This window comes from Bos javanicus, chromosome 23 (assembly GCF_032452875.1).
Source record: "Bos javanicus breed banteng chromosome 23, ARS-OSU_banteng_1.0, whole genome shotgun sequence".
NCBI classification, from domain to species: domain Eukaryota; kingdom Metazoa; phylum Chordata; class Mammalia; order Artiodactyla; family Bovidae; genus Bos; species Bos javanicus.
The window spans coordinates 9,031,786-9,056,568 of record NC_083890.1 but is presented as its reverse complement, the minus strand read 5'-3'; the positions used below and the strand labels follow the sequence as shown (position 1 = coordinate 9,056,568).

At 44.3% G+C, this 24,783-nt stretch overlaps 1 protein-coding gene across 9 annotated transcripts in view; it reads right to left on the bottom strand.

The window, feature by feature from the left end:
• ANKS1A (ankyrin repeat and sterile alpha motif domain containing 1A) overlaps positions 1–24,783 on the bottom strand; it is a 170,419-nt gene that overhangs the window by 67,804 nt on the left and 77,832 nt on the right. For all 9 annotated transcript variants that reach the window (XM_061399027.1, XM_061399028.1, XM_061399030.1 and 6 more), the window contains 7 exons: positions 19,446–19,742; positions 18,519–18,594; positions 18,143–18,244; positions 17,948–18,049; positions 16,420–16,616; positions 12,897–12,989; positions 7,947–8,067 (listed from right to left, as the gene is read on the bottom strand). In XM_061399027.1, the coding sequence (XP_061255011.1) occupies positions 7,947–8,067; positions 12,897–12,989; positions 16,420–16,616; positions 17,948–18,049; positions 18,143–18,244; positions 18,519–18,594; positions 19,446–19,742 (988 nt within the window). The remainder of the gene's footprint in view (positions 1–7,946; positions 8,068–12,896; positions 12,990–16,419; positions 16,617–17,947; positions 18,050–18,142; positions 18,245–18,518; positions 18,595–19,445; positions 19,743–24,783) is intronic.

The following is a 24,783-nucleotide window of genomic DNA, read 5'->3' as shown; positions in this document are numbered from 1 at the left end:
CTTCATAAAGCCATCTCTGATCTCTTACACTGACATAATTTATCCCTTTTTGAACTCTAAAACTACTTTTATACCACTTTAACATATTTTGACCTTTTATGATTATTTTACATATGTCTCATGTATACACATGTATATAAATGGCTGTTGATACATTCGGTGGAAGAAAATAGCTTAGCTCTTGGATGCATAGCTTACAAAGCTCGAACTTATTCCATAATGGAAAGAAAAGTAAACTGCTCCAACTCAGAAATACAAATTGAAAAGATACAATAGGGCTCCTCTGATATAAGGGGTGAGAGACGAGGAAGCTTCTGAAGGTGAGGCTGAACTATTACACTCTCTCATTTACAGTTTTTGCCTTTGGGAAAAGCACCCAAATTTACTCCTTGTAATCTACCAAGAAAAGCTGGCCTGGACTTCCATGTTAAGACGGCTGACTGAATACAGGTGCTTACTTAAATCTTCTCCCCACAGTCTCACTAAACTACAAGTGGGCCTTCTGCTAAAAGGTGTGCAATGAAAGCAGACCTGACAAAACTCGATCCCAAGCTGCCGAAAGGAAAAGCCAGACTTCACACTATGGAACTCCCCAAAGGCTCGGACACTGGCAGCACTTTGGATGTGGGAGTAGAGAGAGAAGCTAAAATAACATTTTTCCTCCCCTTCAAAAAGATTAAGGTCTTCACGAACTTCACACAGACCAAAATGCACAGCTCTCAGGAGTGACGACTTAATTGCTTCTTAAGACCTCAGAGGTGTAGCATGTGCCAAAGACTCCCCACGTAGCGCTGTCTTCCGATAATCGTGCATCACTGTCCTAAGCTAAGCAACCCCCCACCTGGCCCGAAACACTATTAGTGGATGCTGCAGAAAAGCACCACAGAGAACAGTGACTTTCAGAGGTCCTGGCTACCTTCCCATTTGCTAACAAACTTGTCCACTGTTTCTCTGAGTAGGAGCATGCCCCCAATGCTCAGGGGGCAAAGAGCTAAACACTTGAGGGAAATAAGTGACTGTGCTACACGAAACAGGAAGCATTGTTCTGCTATGCCAGTCCAGATAAAGATTTCAGAAGACTTTTTCTATATTTGAAACAACTGAAATAACAGAGGAATATCTAGTTGGATAACACTGTCATAAAACCATCTGAGTCTAGTGCCTTTACTGGGGAGGGAGGGTGGGCTTTCCACTTCATGGATCTATTAAAGTTTTCTCCGGTCGGTTTTTGTCTTTTCCACAGACACTACCGGCATTTCTGGATGTCTTCACTGTGAAGGTCTGTCCTGCATGCTTAGCATTCCTGGTCACTGGGCACCAAATGCCAGTATGATCCCCTCCTCAACTAGTCATCGTGATTAATTCAGTAACTCACCCAGACAACTCCTTCCAAGAGGACGGGAGCAACTCTAGCCAAATAAAATTTATTCTTATTAATTCTCTATTAATTTTTAAAATCTCTGAATTTGTGATTACATATATTTCTTATATTATTCCTAAATGCTGTGCTCCCCTTTTCTTGATCAGAAATGTTGAGATATTTTAAAAAACAGACAAGTTTTCATTCTAGTTATCAAACCTATTGCTTTTTGCTTTGTTTTTAAATTTTCATTTCTGCTTTCTTTTTTTCTTTCTGTGTTTAACTGAAGTGTAAATGCATACCATAAAGTAGGTGATCTGTTGTATCTGCCTTTATCTTTATTAATTGCTCTCTGAAACTTTCTCCTGCTTAAGTTTTAGTCTTTCTTGTTTTTAAAAAATGAATTTAAGAAGAAAAACTTTATGCTGAGCACCACTTTGGCCAAATATTATCAGTGCTTAAACAAAATATTTCTACTACCATTAATTTCTAAGTTGGAAAATGATAGAAAAGAAAAAAGATAGGCAACTCATAGACTAAATATATAATACTAATCAATAAGATAAGATGCTCAGTTTCACTGGATCAGGGAAATGCCAAATTCAAAAGTCACTTTCTTTGCTTACTATGGGGAAAAACATTAAAAAGTGATAATATTCTGTGTTAGTAAAGGTATAGGGCAAAGAACACACTCATTCCCCGTCAAGTGGGGCCCAGTGGCTCCACCAACAGATCTAGACATGCATCTACATTCTGACCTGATAATTCTACCTTCTGTCAATGTCTTTTAGAGAAACACTCTTAAGCATGTAAGAATGTCTGTATGGAATGTTCACAGCAGCATAATTTATAACAGAGAAGTCATACTGAAGAGAACTTAAACATCCATCAGTTAGTGAATAGAAAAATGAGTTATGCAAGGACTTCTCTGGTGGTCCAGTGTCTGGGACTCTGTGCTCCTAACGTGGGGGGCCCAGGCTGAGTCCCTGGTTGGCGAACTGGATCCCACACACTGCAATTAGTCCCATGTTGCAACTAAGACTCGGTACAGCCAAATATATACATATGATGAACTTCTAAATAAAACAAAACATTTTTTAAAATGAGTTATGGGCTGTTTAACAACAATTTTAAAATAATAAGGTAGACTTTTAGAACTGTGACAAAATTTATTTATGATCTATGAACAACTTAAAAAAAAGTTTACAAAATAGTTTGTAAAATATGATCCTATTTTAAGTTAAAAAACAAACAAAACAATTTCACATGATCATTTTTATACAAAGATAGCACATGGCCCGAAGTAAAACATAACATACTTTCAAACTACGGTCATCTCTGGTAACTGAGTAGCAGAGAGGTGAGAAAAATCTGAGCATTTTATTTGTATTCACTTTTGTATTGTTTGAAATTTTTCCTTCCAGTGAGCTAAAATGAATGTAATTTTAAAATGTAATTAAAAATAACTCCTACCCCACTCCTCACATTGTAGTTTCTAGTATTATAAAGGAGGAGCTGAAAGCTCTGGTAGTCTCATTAACACGGCCTTTTTGAAAACTGATGAATTAATTCATAAAAGCTGCCTAAGATGATGACACAAATGGAAAAGCAGGCAAAATTTAATATGTACTAACGCACGACATCATCTGCTGACTTGCCTCACTCTGACCAATCCTAGCAGGCGTTTCTTCCAGGTTACTGAGAAATTGGCAGAGCCTATTTTCTTACTTAATGTCGCCACTCCTTTGTCTGAAAGCCCTTTGAGTGATCTAAGCAGCTTGCCTGGAGGCAGGCACACTTCTCCTGCTGTGGTTCAATTAAATCTGCGTCCAGCACCACCCACTCTCAACAGTTAGCCCAATACTGCAGAGCTGGAAGAAACCAAAGCAAAGGATCATGAGACGTGAGGTCAGAAGTCCTCCTGGGCAGCTCTCCTCTAGACCTAGAGATTTCTTAACCCGAGGGCAGAAATTTCCTACCAAGGTCACTTGGCCCCATTTACGAAGTTCATCTGACTTTCCCCTTTCCTTCCTTTCAAAGGCTGAGTCAGCTGACCTTATAGTGGTTCCAGAGCAGATCTTTGAAAGAAAGAATTAGAATCTCATTCCTCCATGATGCTAAAGATTCTTTCCTCACTAAGAACTCCTTTCAAGGGAATTTTCTGGTGGTCCCCAGTGGTTAAGATTTTCTGTTTCCAATGCAGAGGGTTCCAGTTTAATCCCTGATCAGGGAACTAAGATTCTACATGCCTTGCAGCCAAAAACTTAAAAAATAAATTTGAAAAATTAAAAAAAAAAACACCCTTTTCAAACAGAGCATTAAACTCTTTAAGGGTTAAATTTCAGTATGATTTATTACTAAACACCTGGAGCAGGTATCAGAGCTCCACCCACTCTGCAGCACTATTCACAAGAGCCAAGACATGGAAATAACCTAAATGTCTATTGCCAGATGAATGGATAAAGAAGATGTGGTACGCATATACAATGGAATACTAATCAGCCATAAAAAAGAAGAAAATAATATCATCTACAGCAACATGGGTACAACTAAAGATGCTCATACTAAGTGAAATAAGTCGGAAAGAGAAAGACAAATACCATACATCACTTAGGTGGTTGTTGTTTAGTCACTAAGTCGTGTCCAACTCTTTTGTGACCCCACGGGCTATAGCCTGCCAGTCTCCCCTGTCCATGGGACTTTCTAGGCAAGAATCCTGGAGTGGGTTGCCATTTCCTTCTCTAGGGAATCTTCCCGACCCTGGATTGAACCTTAGTCTCTGCACTGGCAGGAGGATTCAATCACTGAGCCATCAAGGGAAGCCCACATTACTTACACATGGAATCTAAAATATGGCACAAACAAACCTATGAAACAGAAAGAGACTCATGGACATACAGAACAGACTTGTAGTTGCCAAGAGGGAGCAGGGGAGGCAAGGGATCAACTGGGAGTTTGGGGTTCAGTTCGGTTCAGTCACTCAGTTGTGTCTGACTCTTTTCGACCCCATGAATCGCAGCACGCCAGGCCTCCCTGTCCATCACCAACTCCCGGAGTTCACTCAGACTCACGTCCATCGAGTCAGTGATGCCATCCAGCCATCTCATCCTCTGTCGTCCCCTTCTCCTGCCCCCAATCCCTCCCAGCATCAGAGTTTTTTCCAATGTGTCAACTCTTCACATGAGGTGGCCAAAGTATTGGAGTTTCAGCTTTAGCATCAGTCCTTCCAATGAACACCCAGGACTGATCTCCTTTAGAATGGACTGGTTGGATCTCCTTGCAGTCCAAGGGACTCTCAAGAGTCTTCTCCAACACCACAGTTCAAAAGCATCAATTCTTCAGCACTCAGCTTTCTTCACAGTCCAACTCTCACATCCATACATGACCACTGGAAAAACCATAGCCTTGACTAGTTGGACCTTTGTTGGCAAAGTAATGTCTCTGCTTAGATAGATGCAAACTATTACTATTAGAATGGATAAACAACAAGGTCCTAATGCACACCTCAGGGAACTATACTCAACATCCTGTGATAAATCATAATAGTCTTACATTAAAAAAGAATGCATATATATGTATAACTGAGTCACTTTGCTTACAGCAAAGATTGACACAACATTGTAAATCAACTATACTTCAGTCAAAAAATGTGAAGAAAAAAAATAAATCCTAGGTCTAAATGTATACAAAAGCTGTAACATTTCTAGAAGAAAATACAGGGAAAAAAACATTAGTGACCTTATCCATTTAAAAAAAAAAAAAGGGTACACTGAATTTTATCAAAATCAAGAAACTTTTGTTCTTCAAAAGACACTGTTAAGGGGATAAAAAGACAAATTACAGACTGGGAGAAAATAAGATATCTGATAAAGAACTTAAATCCAAAATATATAAAAAAATCCTTACAACTCAATAATAAGAAACAATCTAACTTTTTTTAATGAGCAGAAGATCCAAACAGACCATTCATTAGACACAAGGATGCCAAATAATCTCATTAATAGATGTTCAATACCATTAGTCATTAGGGAAATGTAAATTAAAACCAGAGTGACATATCACTACATACCTATTTGAATGGCTAAAATTAAAAAAAACTGACAATATTAAATGCCAGGGAACATACATAGCAATTGTAACTCTGATGGGATGTAAAATGGTAGAACCATTCTGGAAAATGGTTTGGCATTTCCTTATAAACCTAAGCATATGTTTATGAAGCACCCAGCAGTTTCATTTCTAGTGTTTACCTCAGAGAAATGAAAAGTATGTTCACAGAAGTGCCTGTATGCAAATGTTTACAGTAACTTTATTTGCAACTGCCAAAAACTGAAAATGGCCCAAATGGCCCTCAACTAGAGAATGGATAAACTGTGGTACATCCATTCAATGGAATACTATTCAGAAATGAAAAGGAACAGATTACTAATACATGCAACAAGGTTGAGTCCCAGTGAATTATGGTAAGTGAAAGGGCCAGACTCAAAAGGGTACTGGAATATTGTGATTTATAGGAAATATATACTTGGCCCTTCAGATGACCAAAATATATTTCTCAGCTATATTTGGCCTTTATTCATAGTTCCTGGCTCATAACTCCCAAAACAAAAGAAATTTTCTGATTAAGATATTAATGAAGGTGACTTCTGGATCCTACCCCAGGATGGGGGATGGTTGCCAGGGGAACCAGTCATGTGATTAGAGGGCTGAATGTTTGGTCCCATCCCCTGATTTCCTGAGGAAGGGAGAAGGAGTCTGAGGTTCAATCAATGCCGTTGGAGGATGATTCAGTTAATCATGACTGGGCAATGAAGCCTCCATTAAAACCAAAAAAGACAGCTTTTCTGTCGTTTCCACTTTTTCCAACAGCTTCCATGCTAGGGAAACCAGAACTCTTCTGCATGCCAGCAGGCCAGGCCCCAAGCTCGAGGAGGACAGAAGCTCTGTTCACCGGGACCTTGCCCTATGTATCCCTTCATGTGGCTGTTGCTTTGTATCCTTTAATATCCTTTTATGATAAATTGGTAATCTGGTGAGTATGTGGGTTTCCCTCAGTTCTATGAGGCATGCGGCATTTAATCTTTGATTTACAGCCAGTCAGTCAGAAGTCCAGGTAACAACCTGGACTTGAACTGGCATCCTGAGCTGGAGGGGGTCACTGGAGCCTCCAACGTGTAGCCGGTTGGTCAGATGCACAGACCTGGGCTTATGAGCGGCATCTGAAGTGGAGGGCGGTCTCATGGGACTGAGCCTCTTAGGTTATAGTCTCAGAGACCCCAATGACATCAGAGAATTGCTTCTTGGTGTGGGGAAGCCTACACACCTACACACACACACCTACACACACACACACACACACACACATACACACACACAGGAACTGGGTCTGGGAACCTTTTGTAGGTATGTACTACAAGACTCCATTTATACAATGTTCTGGAAAAGGCAAAAATCATAGGAATAGACATTGGAGCCGAGACTGTAAGGGAGGGGCAGGACTGACAACAAAGGGACGCAGAAGAACCTTCTGGTGAGGAAACCATGCTTTATCTTAATTGTGGTGGCAGCAGGCAAACAACTGTATTTGCCAAAACTCACAAAACTGTCTACAAAAAGGCTGAATTTTACTGTTTCTGAATAACTTTTTTTTAAAAAAAAGCTCCAAATGGAAACCATAAAAACAAATCAAAACTACTATGAAAATAACTACAAACTTTATGCACTTAAGGAGAAACCTTTTACACAGGACTGTTAAAAATAAGGTCTGCAGTATCAGACACATCCACACATGTTCTCTTAGCCACCGCTACCCTGACAACCCTCGTAGAGGGTACCGTCAAAGACGCACTGCATCCCCCGCTCTTACCTGCGCCCCGGGCTGTCAGAGGGTGGAAGGAGGCGCTAACAGCGCCTGCGAAGGGCCCCAGGCCGGCAGGCTACAGGGAGCTGCGAGAGGCCGTGGGGGCTCCTTCACAGCAGTGGGAATCGCACCACCCTTCTTGTCCTTCCTTAGGAGACAGAGGTCATCACAAACGCTCCAGTGGGGCCCACTCATTCTGGTGGGGACCGCAAGTGCACCGCCTGGCCGCTTCTCAGTCCTGCAGCCCTCACAGAGGAAGCTGGATTTCGCAGAGGCGATGAAAGTAGGCCAAGGCAACTGAGCACTTCAGTTACCGGGTGGCAGCCAATCAGGGGCCCCTCCCCAGGAGTGGCTCGCTCCGAGGTCAGGCCTCAAAGCGGAGTCTATGCCGGCAGCCTGAACCCAAGGGGAATGACTTGTTGGGCTTGTTTTTCCACCTCGGGAACTTGAGGATTTGTGATTTGAGGCCCCAAATCAATCTCGGCCACAAGACTGCCAGCCTCCCCTCCCTCGGCACTCACCTAGTCTGACCTGACCTTTTCCTTGCTTCACATGCTCAAAGGTGACAAGTCCCACTCCAGCCCAGGGTATTGAAAATGAAAGGCCATAATACACCCACCACCCAGAATGCCCTGAAACCCAACTCGCCCAGCCCAAGGAACACCATCATCTCCTTCAGCTCTTCTGGAGCTGTTTCTGCCAAGAGGCGGGGGTGGGGGGCTCTACCTTTTGTCTTTCCATCCACAGACACCAGCTTCTTCGTCTCTGCTGTCAGCAGCAGCTCATAAGGGTGCTCATCCTCCTCCTTGGCTGGGCTCCCCTGAACCCAGGGTCTCATGGCCAAGACCTGAGAGAGAAAGCACGTACTTCTCAGGCAGGAGGCTAACACCCAGACAGGTTATGTCAAACAAATTTGAGATTATCAGCTCCTTTTTCTTCAGAGAGGAAGAGAGGAGGGGAAGAGAAGGTAAATAAGTGTCACAGGGAATTACAACCACTCTCCTGGCTACACATCTGGGCCTCAAATCTCAATGGCCTTTGATTAAAACACTTCCCTTTCCTTCCCTCATTTCATCCTTCAAAATGCCATAAATAAAATCCAAGATCCTCCCCTCCCCTGCCTCGCCCCTCTCTGTGTGATCTCTTTTCTGTGGATAACACCTCCCGAGTGGTTTTTAGTCACCAGGCATCATAAGACCTTCTCTTTCCATGTTTCTTTTCTAATATTTCATACATTCACACAGTACCCCAAAGGCTGGAATCCCTCCCCTCTTCTTAAGAGGGGATCAGAATGATGTCTAACTAACCCTGACTGACATACACTTACTAAGAACAAAGCTTTCTGCAAATCCTCTATTTCTGTGAGCCCTTCTTCATAGGCCCCAGGGTTACAGATGAGGATTTTCCCAAAGCTGGCTTCCTACCACACTTAGGAGAACACAATCTTAAATCAATTCTACCAATTTCTGTTCTGAAGAGAGGCAAGGATGAATTTCAGTGGAGAAAAAGCAGCTCTGTCTCCTGAGAAACCCCTAATCCAGGCAGCCAAGTGTCTCTGATGAAATGACTGGCCGGAGCTGGCCCCAACATCTGCCAATTGGCTTGAGTCAGCTGGAGGCCTGTAGCCACAGCCAGTCACGGTACCGGAGAAGCCAAGTGTCTCAACACAAGCCAGAAACACGACGGTTCATGCTACAGGCACACTGAGAGAGAGAATGGAGATACTTGCTACAGAGGACAATTCTGGCTCATCGGTGCTAAGAATCCAATGTGTTTCACAGGCAAATTAAATATAATACTGGCTATTATGAAAGCAAACCAAAGCACAAAATCTCTGATTGAGGAGTTTGGCTGGAACAAGGGATATATTACAAAAGACAGGGTGAGAGGGATTCACGAGTCCATCTCACAAACAAGGGGACCCTACACGTCAGGCTTTCTGGTGCACCTAGAAACCTCCTCTTTTATTGACATGTCCCACGGCTCACTGGAAACAAGTCAGGTTTGTGATTCATCAGGATTTGGCTTCTTGGAGGCACAGCTCACAGCGTTACAGCCTAATGAGATAACAGATTCTAGCAGCCTCAGATCCAACGAGAGACTGTAGCTCCTGTCTGCTAACAAGTCTGCCACTCCAAAGACAGTGACAGTCTCTCCAAAATCCTGCTGAGCGCAGCAGGCACCTCCACTTACTGAGGGCCACCTGACAGCTAAAAACTATTTCCTCACAGGGAGCCATTTGCCTGTATTACTTTATTCCTTTCGCCTCGTCATAGGAACACAATTAAGGGAACAAAGAGGGGCCATGAAGCAGTTCAGACAGCATCAACTTAACACCACAGGCTTCACAGACAGGAATGTGTGTTCTGCAACTTTACACACCCAGGGCCATCACTTAGGCAGAGCCCTGGAAATCTGATTCTGTGAGTGTTCTGCATGCAGTCAGAGCTCTCACATAGCCCCAGGCAGTCTTCTCTGCGAGGTACTTGACAGCCTGGGTGCCCAGCCTATAATATCCTTTCTTCCCAAGCAGGACAGGGCTGATGACTTCCATCTGGAAAACCAGGCCACTGGACCTGCAGTCACTCCCTGCCTGGCTCCTGTGCAAGACAACCGGAAGCAGAGAACCAGCAATGACAGAGCTGGAGGGGCCCAAACCATTACAGCCACAGCTAGGGAGCACCTGGTTCCAGCTCATTCCTTCAGTGAATGACAAAACCCAGTTCCCAGAGAGGTCCCAGGACTTGCTCAAGGTTACACAGAAAGCTTCCAGCAGAACCAGGGCCAAAAAATTCACCCCTCCTCCAGATTCTAGACTGAGTTGGCCTCTATTTTTTTCTGGGAAGTATGGTTTCTCCACTCAACTCGGAACCCTCTCCCCACTTCAGATGTCTAATGAGGGTCCCCTGCTCAGACCCACACAATTGTAGGGTGATCTTTTCCTCTTGGTCCTGGCCTCGGCCAGCTATGGATTAAAATCTCATGAAAAAGCAATAAACTGCTTTTCTGCAAGTCTTTCCAGTTCCCACTCAAGAAGGCTTGTGTCACAGAGAATAAGGCAGTAACTGATTTTCAACAGAAAGGATTCTGCTTTTTACTAAATTACTCTTTAATATTTTTTTCCCCTTTCTTCCAGGGCTTGCAATAAATCAAAAACAACCAAAAAAACCCCACAAAAAACAAAAATGTATTCTCTGCTCTATGGAGAGTGACATTTTAGCTGCAGAGAAAAGCAACTATCAGTTGCCACCTAACTGTGACCATGGGATGGCCCACCCGGCTGTGGACAGCTTTCTGGGAAGAGATATCACAACAGCTGCAGCTTCCCATGAACATTCAGCACATCTAAGCAGAGAGAAAACACTCGTAAGTCCGATGCAGTTGGCAGCCCATTTGGTGTGGTGAAAACATCTGAATAGCTGAATATATGTGTGTGTATGTTTGATTTTTTTAAAGGCAGTTTCATGATCTGGCCGTTGCGCTGATCAGCTTTCCTGGACCCGGGCACACTCAGTTTCTCTTAAAGGCTTCTGTGGATGATCTGACGCCTCAGGAATGGGAAACAAACAAGAGGGCAGAGTGTGTGCCTCCTACGATATGAGGTTTGGTGTATTAAAGCTTTGAGTGTATAAGAAATGAAAATGGTGAAGGCTAGAGTCCAAATTTTTTTTTTTAAGTCCACTTTTGGAGAAGATCTATCCAGTCAAACTACAGTGAACAGAATCTGTCTGGATCATTAAAAGGATAATGACCCAGACCACATCATCTCTGTATTCATGTACATATAATCATTGCTTCGGAAGCAAAGCCAGGGTTCTCAGGGTCTTCCAAATGTTGACTATGGTGGTCCAACTGATCCAGAATTCCAGGCTATTGGAATATGTATCTCAGACAGTCTCCAATCCAGAAGAGTTGTAGGGAGATTTCTCCTCCTACTACTTCTTGATACAGTATTACTGCCAAACTGTATGCCCTAGAGAGTTCTGGGAGAAGAGAAAGTGCTGGTCATCCAGTATTTCTTTATGAGTCTTCCCCTTACCCCTGGACTTCAGCAATTTTACTCCAAGTCCTTGTTAAAGAGGCGGCATGAGGCATTTACAGAGACCCAGCCCTGACTGAAGATGCTCTGTTATTGCTAGGCTTCTCCTTGTAAAAAGGGAGTAATAGAGTGAACCTCTACATAAAAACATGTAGGGATTTACTACATGCACGTGTATCTGCTGGCAATGTATTATTATCCTAGAGCCTGTAATTCTAGAGACACCTTAATCAAGACATAATAATAAGTATTTTGTAATTAAGGGATAGAAAAAAATAAGGACAGAATTTGTACCTAGCATGGAAATCAGCCCCTACCTTCAACACTGACTTTTACATTCTTAAAAGGATTTCCTTGTATTTATACACATTGTTAAACTGAAGTCATCCTTATGGCTGCAGCTGTTTATATTAAATAAAAGAACCTGTCTCACTGGATGGTCCACAGCAGTAAAAAAAAAAAAAAAAGTTAACTGTGACTTCTGGCGACTAAGTAATGAGATTTAATTGATTAATGTGTGTTAGCTGATTTTTAAGTTAAAGAATAATAGGGCACTGAATGAGCTACAAAAGACTATTGAAATTATAAAATATTTTGAATAAACAATAAATGTATTCTCTGAATGGTGGGAAGTGTTAAAGGAGCATTAGGAAGATGCAAGATTAAGGAAAATATGATTTTCTTCATATACCTAAGTTAGAAGATTGAACTATTTGCCCATGACAACATTTCTTGGTTTAAAAAGTGAACTATTCTTTTCAAATAGCCTCCTTTGATGTCCCCTACCTCTTCCCTGACTCCTATTTCTCCTCTAGTTGAATTTTCATGACATTTTCCATGTTTGCCCTGGTGCAAGATTCTTCATGGGAAACGAAAAGGGAAAATGCAAAAAATGGAAACAAGACCTTTGACTCAGAAGCAAAGCTTGCTAATCTGGGCCTTCCTTGGTGGCTCAGTGGTAAAGAATCCGCCTGCCAAAGCATGGGACATGGGTTCAATCCCTGGTCTGGGACGATCCCACACGCCACAGGGGAACTAAGCCTGTGCTCTAGAGCCATGAGCCACTACTACTGAAGCCCAGGCGCCTAGAGTCCATGCTCTGAAACAAGAGAATCACTATAAAGAGAAGCATGCCCACTGCAACTACAGAGCAGTCCCTGCTTGCTGCAGCTGCAGGAGGCCTGTGCACAGCAATGAAGACCCAGTGCAGTCACAAATAAATCATTTTTTTTTTTAAAGGTTGCTAATCTGATCCAGTGTAGAGAACAGTGATTGGGCGGGGGTGGGGGGGGGGGTATGCTACACTTTGTATGAAAAGACAACACAGTTACAAAAGCCAAAAGAGAGACCCTTTAGCCTAATGGAGCCAGGAGAAAATGTGGATGTTTGGCTTTCCATGTGGCAGGGTAGATCAATAATTGGCCTGCCTGCTAGACAGCCCTGGTAAAATTCCTTGCTTAGTACTTTTGGGTGAGTTTGAAAGGTCTTGTTCTGGATTACTGATACACACAACAGAAATTTACTAATCCAAAGAGGTGAAAAGAAAATGAGATAGCAAAGTCTTCTTTAAGCACACACCAGATGCACTTAGCAAAAAATTATATTTCAGTGATGGGAATAAATCCTCAACTCTCTACCTCAGAAGCTGTCAAGGGAAAATACTTCTTATCTATGTGGTCTTCCTCCTCTTCGTCAGGTGGTGGTTTTGCTGGAGGCGGAGGACGTTCCCTCTGTAGAAAAGAAAAATAAGTATTTTACTATCTCTTCTTTCGAGAACCTCACTTTTTTGGTTTACTCTTATCTTTGCCTTTGGGAATAAAAAAGAATAATGTACAGAATTCCCCTGACAGACTAAACTCAAGGTTTAGTATCTGAATAGATGGAAAACTCTATACACACACACAATTCAAATACCGTTGCTTTGTTTTTTGATCTTTATAGCAGAGATTACAAACATGTCTGTCATATCCTTGGCCACACTGAGAAATATCAGCACTAAAAACACAACTGCCTCATCAGAAAATGTCCTTCATGATAGCAATACACAAACTCCAGTGTAGGAAAACCGGTGGCTCAACTTCCAATCTACCGGAGAAGAGGAAACAGTAAATCAAAAAAACCAACTTGTAAGAGCTCTAACAAACCAGAGTTATTAAGGAAATAATGAGAGGAATCTAGGACAAAACATCAATTCCTGCTCAAAGTGAAAGTGCCAGTCGTTCGGTTGTGTCTGACTTTCTGCAGCCACGTGGACGGCAGCCCGCCAGGCTCCTCTGTCCATGGAATTCTCCAGGCAAGAACACTGGAGAGGGTCGCCATTCCTTTCTCCAGGGGATCTTCCTACTCCAGGTTCAAACCCAGGTCTCCTGCATTATAGGCAGATTCTTCACCATCTGAGCCACCAAACTTAATGCTATTCTTATTTATTAGCAGAGCTCAGAACTGGTCTCTTATCCTTGGTCACTTTCTTCAGTGAGTACTATTATGTATCATTAGCATATAAAAATCCTATTTCATCTCAGCCCATTTCAAAAAAGGAAGAGTTGTCAGTTATCTGCCCTCACAGGGGTTGGCCAGCTTTTTCTTAAAGGGCTACACAGTAAATATTTTAGGCTTTTCGGTCAGCTCTGCCAGGGGGACATCTAAGCAGCCATAGAGGATATGTAAATGAGCGGGTGTGGTTATGTTCCAAATACAACTTTATTCACAAAAACAGGCAGCTGTTTGTGGGCCTCAGTTCACCAGTCTCTACCCTTAAGCAAGAAACTCACTGAAGAAGGGATTATCAAGATCACAGTAGACAGTTTCAGGAACACACAGAATGATCTTTGGCGAAACAAAGTCGAAGAGAGTTCTGCCATTGTCCCTGCTGGACTCTCAGCGTCTTCATATCCCAAAGTCCTATTCATGCCTGAGAGCTCATGTTCCTACAGGGAAGGGAGCTGGCCTGCAGGCCCCTTCCTTGGCTTGTAGGTTAGCTCACTGTGTTGCTAGAACAAGAGTATTTCTAAATATCTGGGTGGAGGTGAATGTTGAATTAAGTGACAGCCTCCAAGAAACCTGTAAGGAAAGACACTTCTCCCATTTTAGGAGCCGCCGCGTGCGTTAGCACTCGGCATCCGTGATCCCTCTGTTAAACACACTTTACTGGCTGGTATTATATCTTGATAATCTGGTCATTCCCATAGTCCCTGCCACCAGATGGGTGCAACAACTCCAATGAGGTCAAGCCAAGTAAAGCTATTTAGGTCGAATTTCCCACTAAGTCCACTTTCCCCACCCTCCTTGCTCCAGAAGCACAGGGACAAACCTGGTCCCAGTGACACCTTGTAAGGAGGCGAACGGCAAATGGAGCAGGCCCATAATCTCACTAGTTATCCAACCAAAGGACACAATAACTGAGGGAAACCAGAATGAAGCATAATAAAAATGACTCAGCCTAGATGCCCTTTCAAGGCGAGAGACGCCTAGAAAGAACAGTATGAAAGGTTTCTATGGAAGTGGTGATCACCAGGGACCCTGGAAGGAAAGAAAAGCATGAGTCTCTCTTTCCTACCATGAAAACTTCGGCCAAGGGCTACAAAGCTGACTCGTACATAACTATTCGCTGTGTTTACAAGATAGGGAACAGTCCCTTGGCCACAGGTAATTATCAAGGGCCAGGAAGGCAGCACAGCCACAACATCCTCAAGTAAAACTGGCAAAGAGGCATCCCAAGATGCATCAGTTTCTACTTAGCAGGACCACAGGAGGCTAGATTCCTAGAGTGGGATGAACAAAGAGCCCATGTAAGTCAGTGGCTAAGCCCACAGGAACTTGGTCATTCAAAGCTGACTTCAGCAACCCTGTGTTCTTCTTGCAAAGCCTCCAGCTCCCTCTAATGGGCATCACTGGTAAGCGCCACAGATGGCAGTGTCTTCCTCCACAGGTTGGATTGGCCTATTTGTACCTAACAGTGAAAGAAGTGAGAAAACAGACAAAAACAAACTAGCTCTGTCTGCAGAAGCGCTCTGTGAGTGGTGCCTGGCACACAAGCTTGCTTTCACCACCGACAAGGAGTTCATCACACTCCCTGATAACACCCACTCTAGGGGTGCTGCCACAAGGTCAGCAGGCCTTTCCAAAATCCATACGGAAATGCTGGGGCAGGGCAGGGCCAGAAGTCTAACAAAAGAGAACACCAAAACCATCTGGCCATGCCCAGAGCACTAATGAAAAGTCCAAGGATCACCAGGCAGCCAAAGGATCATTAAAATGGTCATAAGCCATATTCCCACCAAAGGGAAGGGCCAGCCTCTCCAACAGGAAGATGTAATATACACATGAAAATATGCCCCGAGGTGGGACTATCACTGGAATCCCGTTAGAGCAGCACCTGTTTATGAGGAGCACAGTGCTCAAAGCCTCAAACTGCGGCGCTGCCAGAGCAGGGAGGAAGGGCCATGGGACCACTGACTCGGGGCTAGGCTCACAGCAAAGCCCCAGAGGAGACAGTGGGGGTAAGGAGTCTGGAGAACAGTGTTCAAGGCTAGAAGAAGCAAGTACTATAGAAAGAACCAGTCAGATGGGAAGGTTGACCTTTTGAGGGAAAAATTCAGAGTTGTCCTCCTTCCACCATTTCAAAGCCTGAAGGGTTATGACTATGGGAAAAACGGGAAGGTATATGCTAACATATCCGCATCTGCTTAAGCCTTGCTACAACCCTGCTGAATACAGACTCTGTCCAAATCCAGGGGGTAACTTTTCAAGGGCAAATGGAAGATCAACACGTACTCAGGGCAGACAGGAAGTTACTTAGTGAGCTCTTCCATCAATGGACCTGCTCTCTGGAAAGAAACCAACAATACATAGCAAAGACACCAAACACAGAAGCAGTGCTGAGCCTAACCCAAATAAAATGCTTCAATTTGCTCTAAGGACAACCGAGTAACAGAAAGATGCCAACGGGTTATACTGAAACTGAGAAACTAAAATTATACCTCAACATGACCTGCATAGTTAGACCACACTAAGCAAGAGGGAGAAAGGCAGAGGGGGAGCCCCCAGGAGAGCAGGTGGAGGCAGCCTAGGCCTCCGAGACGCAGCTGGCACAGGGGGCCACGCTTCCCGTCCCCCGTTCCCCAGCAGAGCAGAGGTGACAGCGGAACCCCGGCCACATACAGGCCTCACTCCAGCAGCTTTCCCTCCGGCCGCCTCAGCCTCCCTGCTCACAGAGTCCCGGTCGGACGAGCGTCCACTGGCCGTGCTGTCCAGGGACTGGCAGGAGACAGCATTGTACAGCGCCTCATAGGGACCCTCCTCTTCTGTGCTGGTGTTAAAATCGATGATCAGTTCAGTCACTGCTTTCTCCAGGTCACCTAAAGAGGGGTGGGAAGGCAAGAATCGGTGAGAGGAGGACACAGTCTCGGACTTCCCACCACGGCAACAAGCCAAAGTCCCTCCGGTCACCTGAACTTGACCAGTGTTAACCCAGAGCAGGAAAATAAATCACGGCTCTCTCCATGGACAAGACTAAATACAGAGTTTCATCTGCACTATATACTCTGAGAACTGAACAAAATTTTCTCTAGTTCAAGATGGAACATTTGACATCAATGAAGGACATCTCCCAAGACTGTTAAAAATTCCAAAATACCTCAATATCATGACAGCATGAACGTAAACCAGAAAATATAGCAAAATACAACTGAAAAAACTTCAGTAACAAGAACATGTGCTCAAGCAAAACAGAGGATGGTGAAGTCTCTCTGAGATGGGGATGCTGTGTGGCTGTTGAGACTCACTTGCTAGGTAACTACAAACCTCAGGGTGCCTGGGATCCAAATGTGTGACTCTGTCTGCAAAGTAACCAGGGATCTGGTTATAGACTGGGGATCTCTGGGTCACTTGCAGAGTCAAAACTGTAACTGTAAAATCCTTGAAAGCTAAGAGCTTAGTGAACTACTAATCCCATTACCAGCAGATTATGAGGTCAAGAAAAGAAATGTGACTGGGGAGGGGAACAGGGACTCCACAGTAAAGACAGGCTGGGGAGCCCTGGACCCTTGTATCTCTGCAGTCCTCTGAAAAATCTCTTTCCTTTTTTAGTATGTGGCTGTGATCCGCGCATCTGGGGGAGGTGTCAGCCCGTGTTCTGTCTTTCTCATCCATCGGATCTAGGATCCAAAAGGGCTGCTCAATCAACCTGAAGATGTGGATCCTAGCTAATGACTGAGACACTGGACTGCCCATGCTAGCACCCAGACGGCATTTGTTGGACAAATGATACATTACTAAAACCTGCCATATATATAGCTACCAACCAGATGACACTCATTATATATTTACTGTGGGCCAGGCACTACAGTGTATGTTGGGGGAAAAAAAAGGTTTCACTGAGATTTGAGTTCATCCTGAGATCATCCTATCCATCACACATCCCAGGACAGCTCTCACGGAGCCAACTCTAAAAGTAGACAATAAGGTATGAAAGAAGACATCCCACAGTTATGGCCTAAGCTTTGCCCAAGAAAGCTTCATATAGTAGCTGGGAAAAAATGAATTTGAATATGAACTTATTAAGTACTCCCAATCCTCCAAATTATAATTTAAATCAAAGATCAAAGTTTTTCCATTCTGCTAAAGAACATTCAATATTCAACCTTTTTCAAGCTGAGACCCCTCTATAGGCAAAGAAGGGCTGACTCACCCTGAGACTTCTGGGATATAGAGTCCAGGTTGGAGATGAGAGGTGGCTGGGGTGTAAGGGTTTTGTCTACCTCTTTTGCACTTCTTTTTCCAGTCATGTGATCTACATCGAAAAACAGAAACAAAAATAAAGCTGTACCAAATACCAATGTCTTGGTTCACCCAGCTGGTCCTCTGGCCGAAGATGGACCCATACCTTCGATAAGTGCCGCTATCTGCTGGCTCTTCTGAGATGGCAGCTCCCGGACGGTGTCCAGTGCGGTCAATCCTCGGTTATCCTTTATGTTGACATCAATTCCTAGAAAGGCACACCAGGTGGACCCGGGGAGTGAGGATTTTCAAGCGAGGGTCAAACTCCAGGACACCTAATGCTCCCAAGAGGCACAACCAACATTTTCATCCAAAGCCATTTTATCCAGCTATTCAAAAACAATTCATACATTTGCAATCAACTAGTGGAGATATACACATTGAGTTCAAAGGCAGCCGGCAAAAATCCCCCTCGAGATCCTAGAGGGGAGCGATCTCCACCCCGGCATGCTGTACAGACAAGAGCACTGCCGACCTCTCACCTGCAGCCAGCAGGATTTGCACCACATCGGTCTTGCCAAACAAAGCAGCCTCATGCAAAGCACTGCCCTTCTCCGTCTGGAAAGCAAACGAGAGCGCAGAGCAGGATGTCATCAGACAGTGACTCAGGTTTGGCATGGCTTCACATGACAAACGGGACACAGACGAGAAGGGACGGAAAATAAAATAAACCACACGAAGTTCTCTGTCATTATCTTTCCCACTTTTCGGGTCTGGATTCCAAAACCACAATCGTGGCCCACACTTGGTAGAGGGTGTTTGATGCGCCACCAGGAGGCCACACACGAATAACTGCAGAGTCACCCTCGGAGCCACCCACCAGTGACACTCCCCAAAACCCCACCTTCCTGGGAGGAACGAATGATGAGAAGAAAAGGACAAGGGGGTGGAAGCGCGGTAACTTCCATTGTGTTCTGGTGGCTGCCAAGCCTAAGGTATGGCCATCCTGAGGGAGAAAGCTACCAGCAAAGGGGAGGCTGTGTCCTGCCGGCAACACCAAGATGATGGGACTGTGGAGGTGCGAATGGTGGCAGCGGGAGCACAGGTAGAGGAAGATAATGAAAGCTTTCTAATTTCAAGAGGGCGTCCGTAAGCACATCTTTTCAGGGTATAACGCCATGTATTAGGGACGGGGGAGCCTGGTGGGCTGCCGTCTATGGGGTCGCACAGAGTCGGACACGACTGAAGTGACTCAGCAGTAGCATTACCCCTGAAAAGAAACGAAAAATAACAGACTCACTGGAGGAGTTTGTCTCTAAAGTTTCGTGTTACAATGAGTCAGCAGCTGGAAGCATCTGACAAGGTGATGTGAACCGTGCTAAACAGGAACACAGCCCAGCAGCACGGAGCTCGTGCCTTCTCCAACAGGACTAGGTCCCCGGGCCTGGGAGGGCCACCCGCCGTGCTACCTGGTAGCTGCTATCCATGCCGGCGTCCAGGAGGACCTGCACCACGGCTTTGTGGCCATTCCTCGCTGCCAGGTGCAGAGGGGTGTGCTTCTTAGTGTTGCAGCTCAGGAGGTTAGGGTGGGCGTTGAGGAGCATCTTCACCACCTCCAGCCTCCCGTAGAGTGCGGCCAGGTCCAGAGGCGTCTCGAACTTGTTGTTGCGCATGGTGGGGTCAGTCAGCTCCTCTAAGAGGACCTTCACCACCTCGGTGTGGCCGTACTGCGCTGCGCAGTGCAGGGCCGTCTCGTTGTCATTGTTCTAAAGAGTTAACAGGCGGATGACCATCAGAAAGGTGGCCAGCAGGCAGACGGGCACACACTGGGATAATCACATGTAAAACCACTGAAATTTAAATGAGAAAAACAGCAGCAATACTCGGGGACTAGTAGAACTACGTCAGAATCCAGACAGACTCTGCTGCCAGCAAGGCCAACTGCTCTGATCAGCCTCAGTTACCGCCAGAGGGGAGCAGTCGGCTCCTTAGCCTTGGCAGTCTCCTCTATGCCATGTGAACATGTCTCCAGACGGCACAGAGAGCCACCTTGGGAACACGGCACGCAGTGGGGAGCAGCCCTGGCACAGATGAACGCCCGTGATATCACTGCCATTGACTCATTTTAAACTTCGACTGGTTTTACAATTTCTATTGCGCCAACCCGTGGTCCTGATTTTGGATCTACTGACCATCCATTGCCTCGCACACAAGCTTTTTGGAATGAGCTTGTCATCTGCGTAGCTTCTTACATGCAAATCAATCGGCCAACAATGAAAGTAGCAGAGCAGAGCACCCAAATCACTTTCAACATATCAGCCAACAGCCACTGCCAAGGGATGGAGGTGCCTGAGCGCAGTCTCAGAGAAATATAGGACCCAAAGGCTGCCCTGAGCCTGCTCCGGAATTCTGCCCCAACCACTGCATGCAGGATCTGCAGCTGTGCAGGGAAGGATTTCTTAGGTAAGAAAGATACAATCAGACACTGGAATATTTTGTGTGAGAGGTGCAAAATATTCAAGATTGGAACACTGCCATTAATTCAAATTCACAGCCACATGCCAATTTTGTTTCAGACTAAAGGCAGAACCTGAGATAAAACAGGACAAGTTTGTGCTTTATCAATCACCAGAAGCAAAATGTTAATCATTGCTCTTTCTTTTACTACTATTGACAATGTATAACTAGAGTAGACAGAGAGAAATTTCCATGACCTCTCCTTTTTTAGAGGCATGAACAAAAATGATAATTCTCTCACAGGATTTTGAGATTCCTGAATTTATCCAGGAGACTTCTGCCATTTGGGGGAAACAAAGCTTCCAGGGGTGTGTGTCCTTCAGATCAATATTATGCACCTTTCAGTGGTCAAAAGGTAAAAATTAAATGTTTCCACAAAAGATTTAAATCTATTAATATATTCAAAGCAATAAACTAGGAGTTACCCAAACATGCATGCAAATCCATCTGTTTTTGATCTGGCATTTGACTGCATCATTTTTTCCAGCTACTCCAAGTGTATCAGAAAGATCCAGAGCTACTAGGAGCAGGGCCCCCAAAGGCCAGAATGACAGCAAAGAATTTTTTAAAAATGAAACAAGGACAGAAAGGGTGGTAGCAGGAGCCACATGCAAAGATAAATGCACACAGATAAACACAGGGAGCAGCACTGAGCTCCAACACAGCTCTAGGAGAGCTGCTGCTGAGAAGGTACAAACAAGACTTCCCTGGCCACAGAACACAGCCAGTTAGCAATGGTCTCCTGTGATACAATTGCGTCCAAGGGGCCAATTCCATGTCAACCCGGAAGTCTAGAGAGCAGGAGAAATGCTGGGCCAGAGGTAAATCCTTGGGGCTCCTGTGTCAAACACACCATTCAGGCCACCCAGGCGCCTATTTCCTATTAGGCTATGGCATGAATAAAACTTAGAGCTGTCACTTCACTTGCTAAGAAGAAGCAAGGACCACCACAGCAATGAAAACTCACAGGAGCTTCCTGTACAGGGATCCTGGGGCAGAGCTGCAACCCCAGGAAGTTTAAGAAGACTCTCTGCATTTTATATCTCAAGGTTAGCATGACAGCAAGGGCCAAGAAACTCAGCTTATTTTTATTAAAACTCCAGTCCAGAAAAACTCATTTACTCTAAATAGACACTGCTGTCTCTTTTATATCCAAGTTGTCTCTCAACAACCAGAATAATATGTAAAAAGCATGTCATTAGGGCCTGAAGAACCATAAAACTCTGAACTATCTAGCAGAGGGGGAAAAAAGCCTTCTCTGGGTTTCTGCAGAACTAAAGCAGCTACCACACAGCTGTCTCACTAAAGGTACAGTCTCGATCCCCACCAGGCAAACTGTCTTGCCTGTCTACGTTAAAAATGGCCTAACCACCACTCTGCAGTTTATTTTGAGTGTAGGAAGCATCTTGTTTATGTTTCAGTCTTGCCAGAAATGGTCTGGTAACAACAGTACTCTTGAGTTTATGTCTGTGGTGACCACATATCTTGACTATTGAACACAGGCCATACCGCTTCCCCTTGGAGCCTGACAATTTTCAGGGCAAGAAGTCACTAAGTTTTGGATTCATGGACCACAAAAAGGGGCGGGGGGGACTCCAAGGAGGGTACAGACTCCCAACCACCTGGAATCTTTCTTTTTCACACCTTGCAAGCCACACCTTGGGGGGGCACCCCAGGAAATCTGGACTAAGCAAGGGGACTGAGATGAAATACCCAAATTCTCCTCAAAGACTTGGCACAAACTCTCCATTCCTGTTTATCTTGAGGTCCACTTTCATTTTTTTGGCTAGGTCATTACTTTAAAAAATCCCAGTACCCTTTACACTTAGAGACCCCACTCAATGCATAAATCCATTACTTATGTGTTTTATACACACACACACACACACACACACACACACACACACACACACACACACACAATACAACCAGCAGAAAACCATCTAGAAACATTTCCATGGCCTTTTCTCTCTGGGAACTATTCAAAACCATCACCTCTCAGTGCTTGGATCACAGTCCAACCGCACTCTTGTCCACTGATGACAGATCTAAGTTAGAGACACTGGGGCTACAGCTCCCAGGTCTCACGATGGTACAGGCCCTGGAAACATAGCCACGTTGTAACAAAAGGATGAAGTGAGTCTACAGAGGTTTAGAAGACAGGGGGAAAGTATGAGGACAAAGTCCACCATGTGGACCATGTGGAAGAGGAGTCAGACTTATTCTGCAAAGCTCTTAAGGCACTACTCTGTCCAGCAGATGGAAGGTTTAGGAACACATACATCAACAAGCACAAAAACCCCACATCAATGGAATCCAAAAGGGGGCTGCCAAGAGTGATTCTGTTTACTATGAAGAGAAACAAATAAGGCCCACTTTTTAGATGAGAAAAGAGAAATCCTGCTCTGGTGGAAAGTCAGCCTAGATCAGTGGTTCTTAAATAAGCTTTGTTTTAGAATTACATGAAAGCTTAAAGGGAACTAATACTGAGCCCCACCCCAGGACTGACAAGGTAGCACCTTGAGGGTGAAGCCCAGGAAAACTAGTATTAAATAGGTTATCAACCTAGCAGACACCAAATTAACCAGGCAATCATTCATCACGATCAAGAACAAAACAAACTGCCATCATGTGCCCTGTGATGTGATGCACTGAAAAGGAAGGACAGAACACCAGTCTTGTGGTGTTACTGCCAAGAATGTACACCCTGAACCCAAGCACAAGGAACTACAGCCAAACGCCAAGTGAGGGACAGTCTACAAAACTACTGGCCTATGCTCTTCAAAAATGTCAATGTCATGAAGGACTAGAAAGGCTGAGGATAACTGTTCCAGATTATGTATGATCCTGGACTGTATCTTGGACCAGAAAAAGAAATCGCTCTAAAGGACATTACTGAGACACTTGGTGAAATCTAAGCATTGATTTCATATTAGATAATGGTATTGTATCAATGCTGAATTTTCTGAATTTGATATTTGTATTCTGGTTATACCAAGTGCTGCTGCTGCTGCTGCTAAATCGCTTCAGTCGTGTCCGACTCTGTGTGACCCCATAGACAGCAGCCCACCAGGCTCCCCCATCCCTGGGATTCTCCAGGCAAGAACACTTGTCCTTATTCTTAGAGGAGATATATGCTGAAGAATTTGGGATTAAAGGGTCATGAAATTTATGACTTACTCTCAAATGGAAGCTGGAAGTGAAGTCGCTCAGTCGTGTCCGACTCTTTGTGACCCCACAGATTGTAGCCTACCAGGCTCCTCCATCCATGGGATTTTCCAGGCAAGAATACTGGAGCGGGTTGCCACTTCCTTCTCCAGGAGATCTTCCCAATCCAGGGAATCTCAAATAATTCATCATCAACTACAACAATCACATATATTACATATATATATATATATATATATATATGTACACACACATACACATGAGAGCACAAGAGTGTGCACACGAGATGAAAGACGGTGTAAGCACGCACAATGCCACAGAGTGTCAACAACTGGTGAATCTAGCAGAAGAGTGTAACGCAGCTCACTGCATTATTCTTGTGACTTTTTGTACACTAGAAATTTTTTCAAAATAAAAAAGTGTTATAAGAGCTTGCTGGTGATTCTGATGCACCCAGACAAACTGATGAACTGCTGGAGACAATTGGTCTAGAGAACGTCCAGATCTCTTCCAGCTCTAAAACTGTGGATTACTTTTAAGTGTCTGGAAAAAAACAGATCTTCCATAAAATTAATTTGACTACTGCTCATCTTATGCTATTTAGACTAAGTCAAAATTGTCTTAAAAGGGAGTAAGTAAACAATTTTAATAGTTTCACCTTCGCTAAGGATGACATACATTTGGACTGGTTTATGTGGACTTGCCAAAACAGGAAAGGCTCTGTAGAGTGAAGAGGAAAATAAAAGCTCATGAAAACTCCCTCTGCTCCCAGGAAGGGCATCTACAACTTCTTGTGTCTACCGGTGCCTGACAGGACTCAGCATACAAATGTACTTTAGCAAAAACAATTCTTAGACACACCAGGTCAATAAAAACCCACTGAGTCAGGAATAAAACCTAGGGAGGTTAGAATCTTATCAGCCCGAGAAGAGTCTGCATTCTAGCACAACCCAAACAGCTTTATCCTTTAATGGAGTTTACATCGTTTGGCCTTTGAGGGGTTGGTGGGTGGGGCAGAGGCAAAGGGTAACACAGTTGGCCCTCCCATCCACGAGTTCTTCATCGGAGGAGTCAACCAACCATGGGTCAAAAATATTCAGGGCAGGGAGGGAGTCCAGAAGT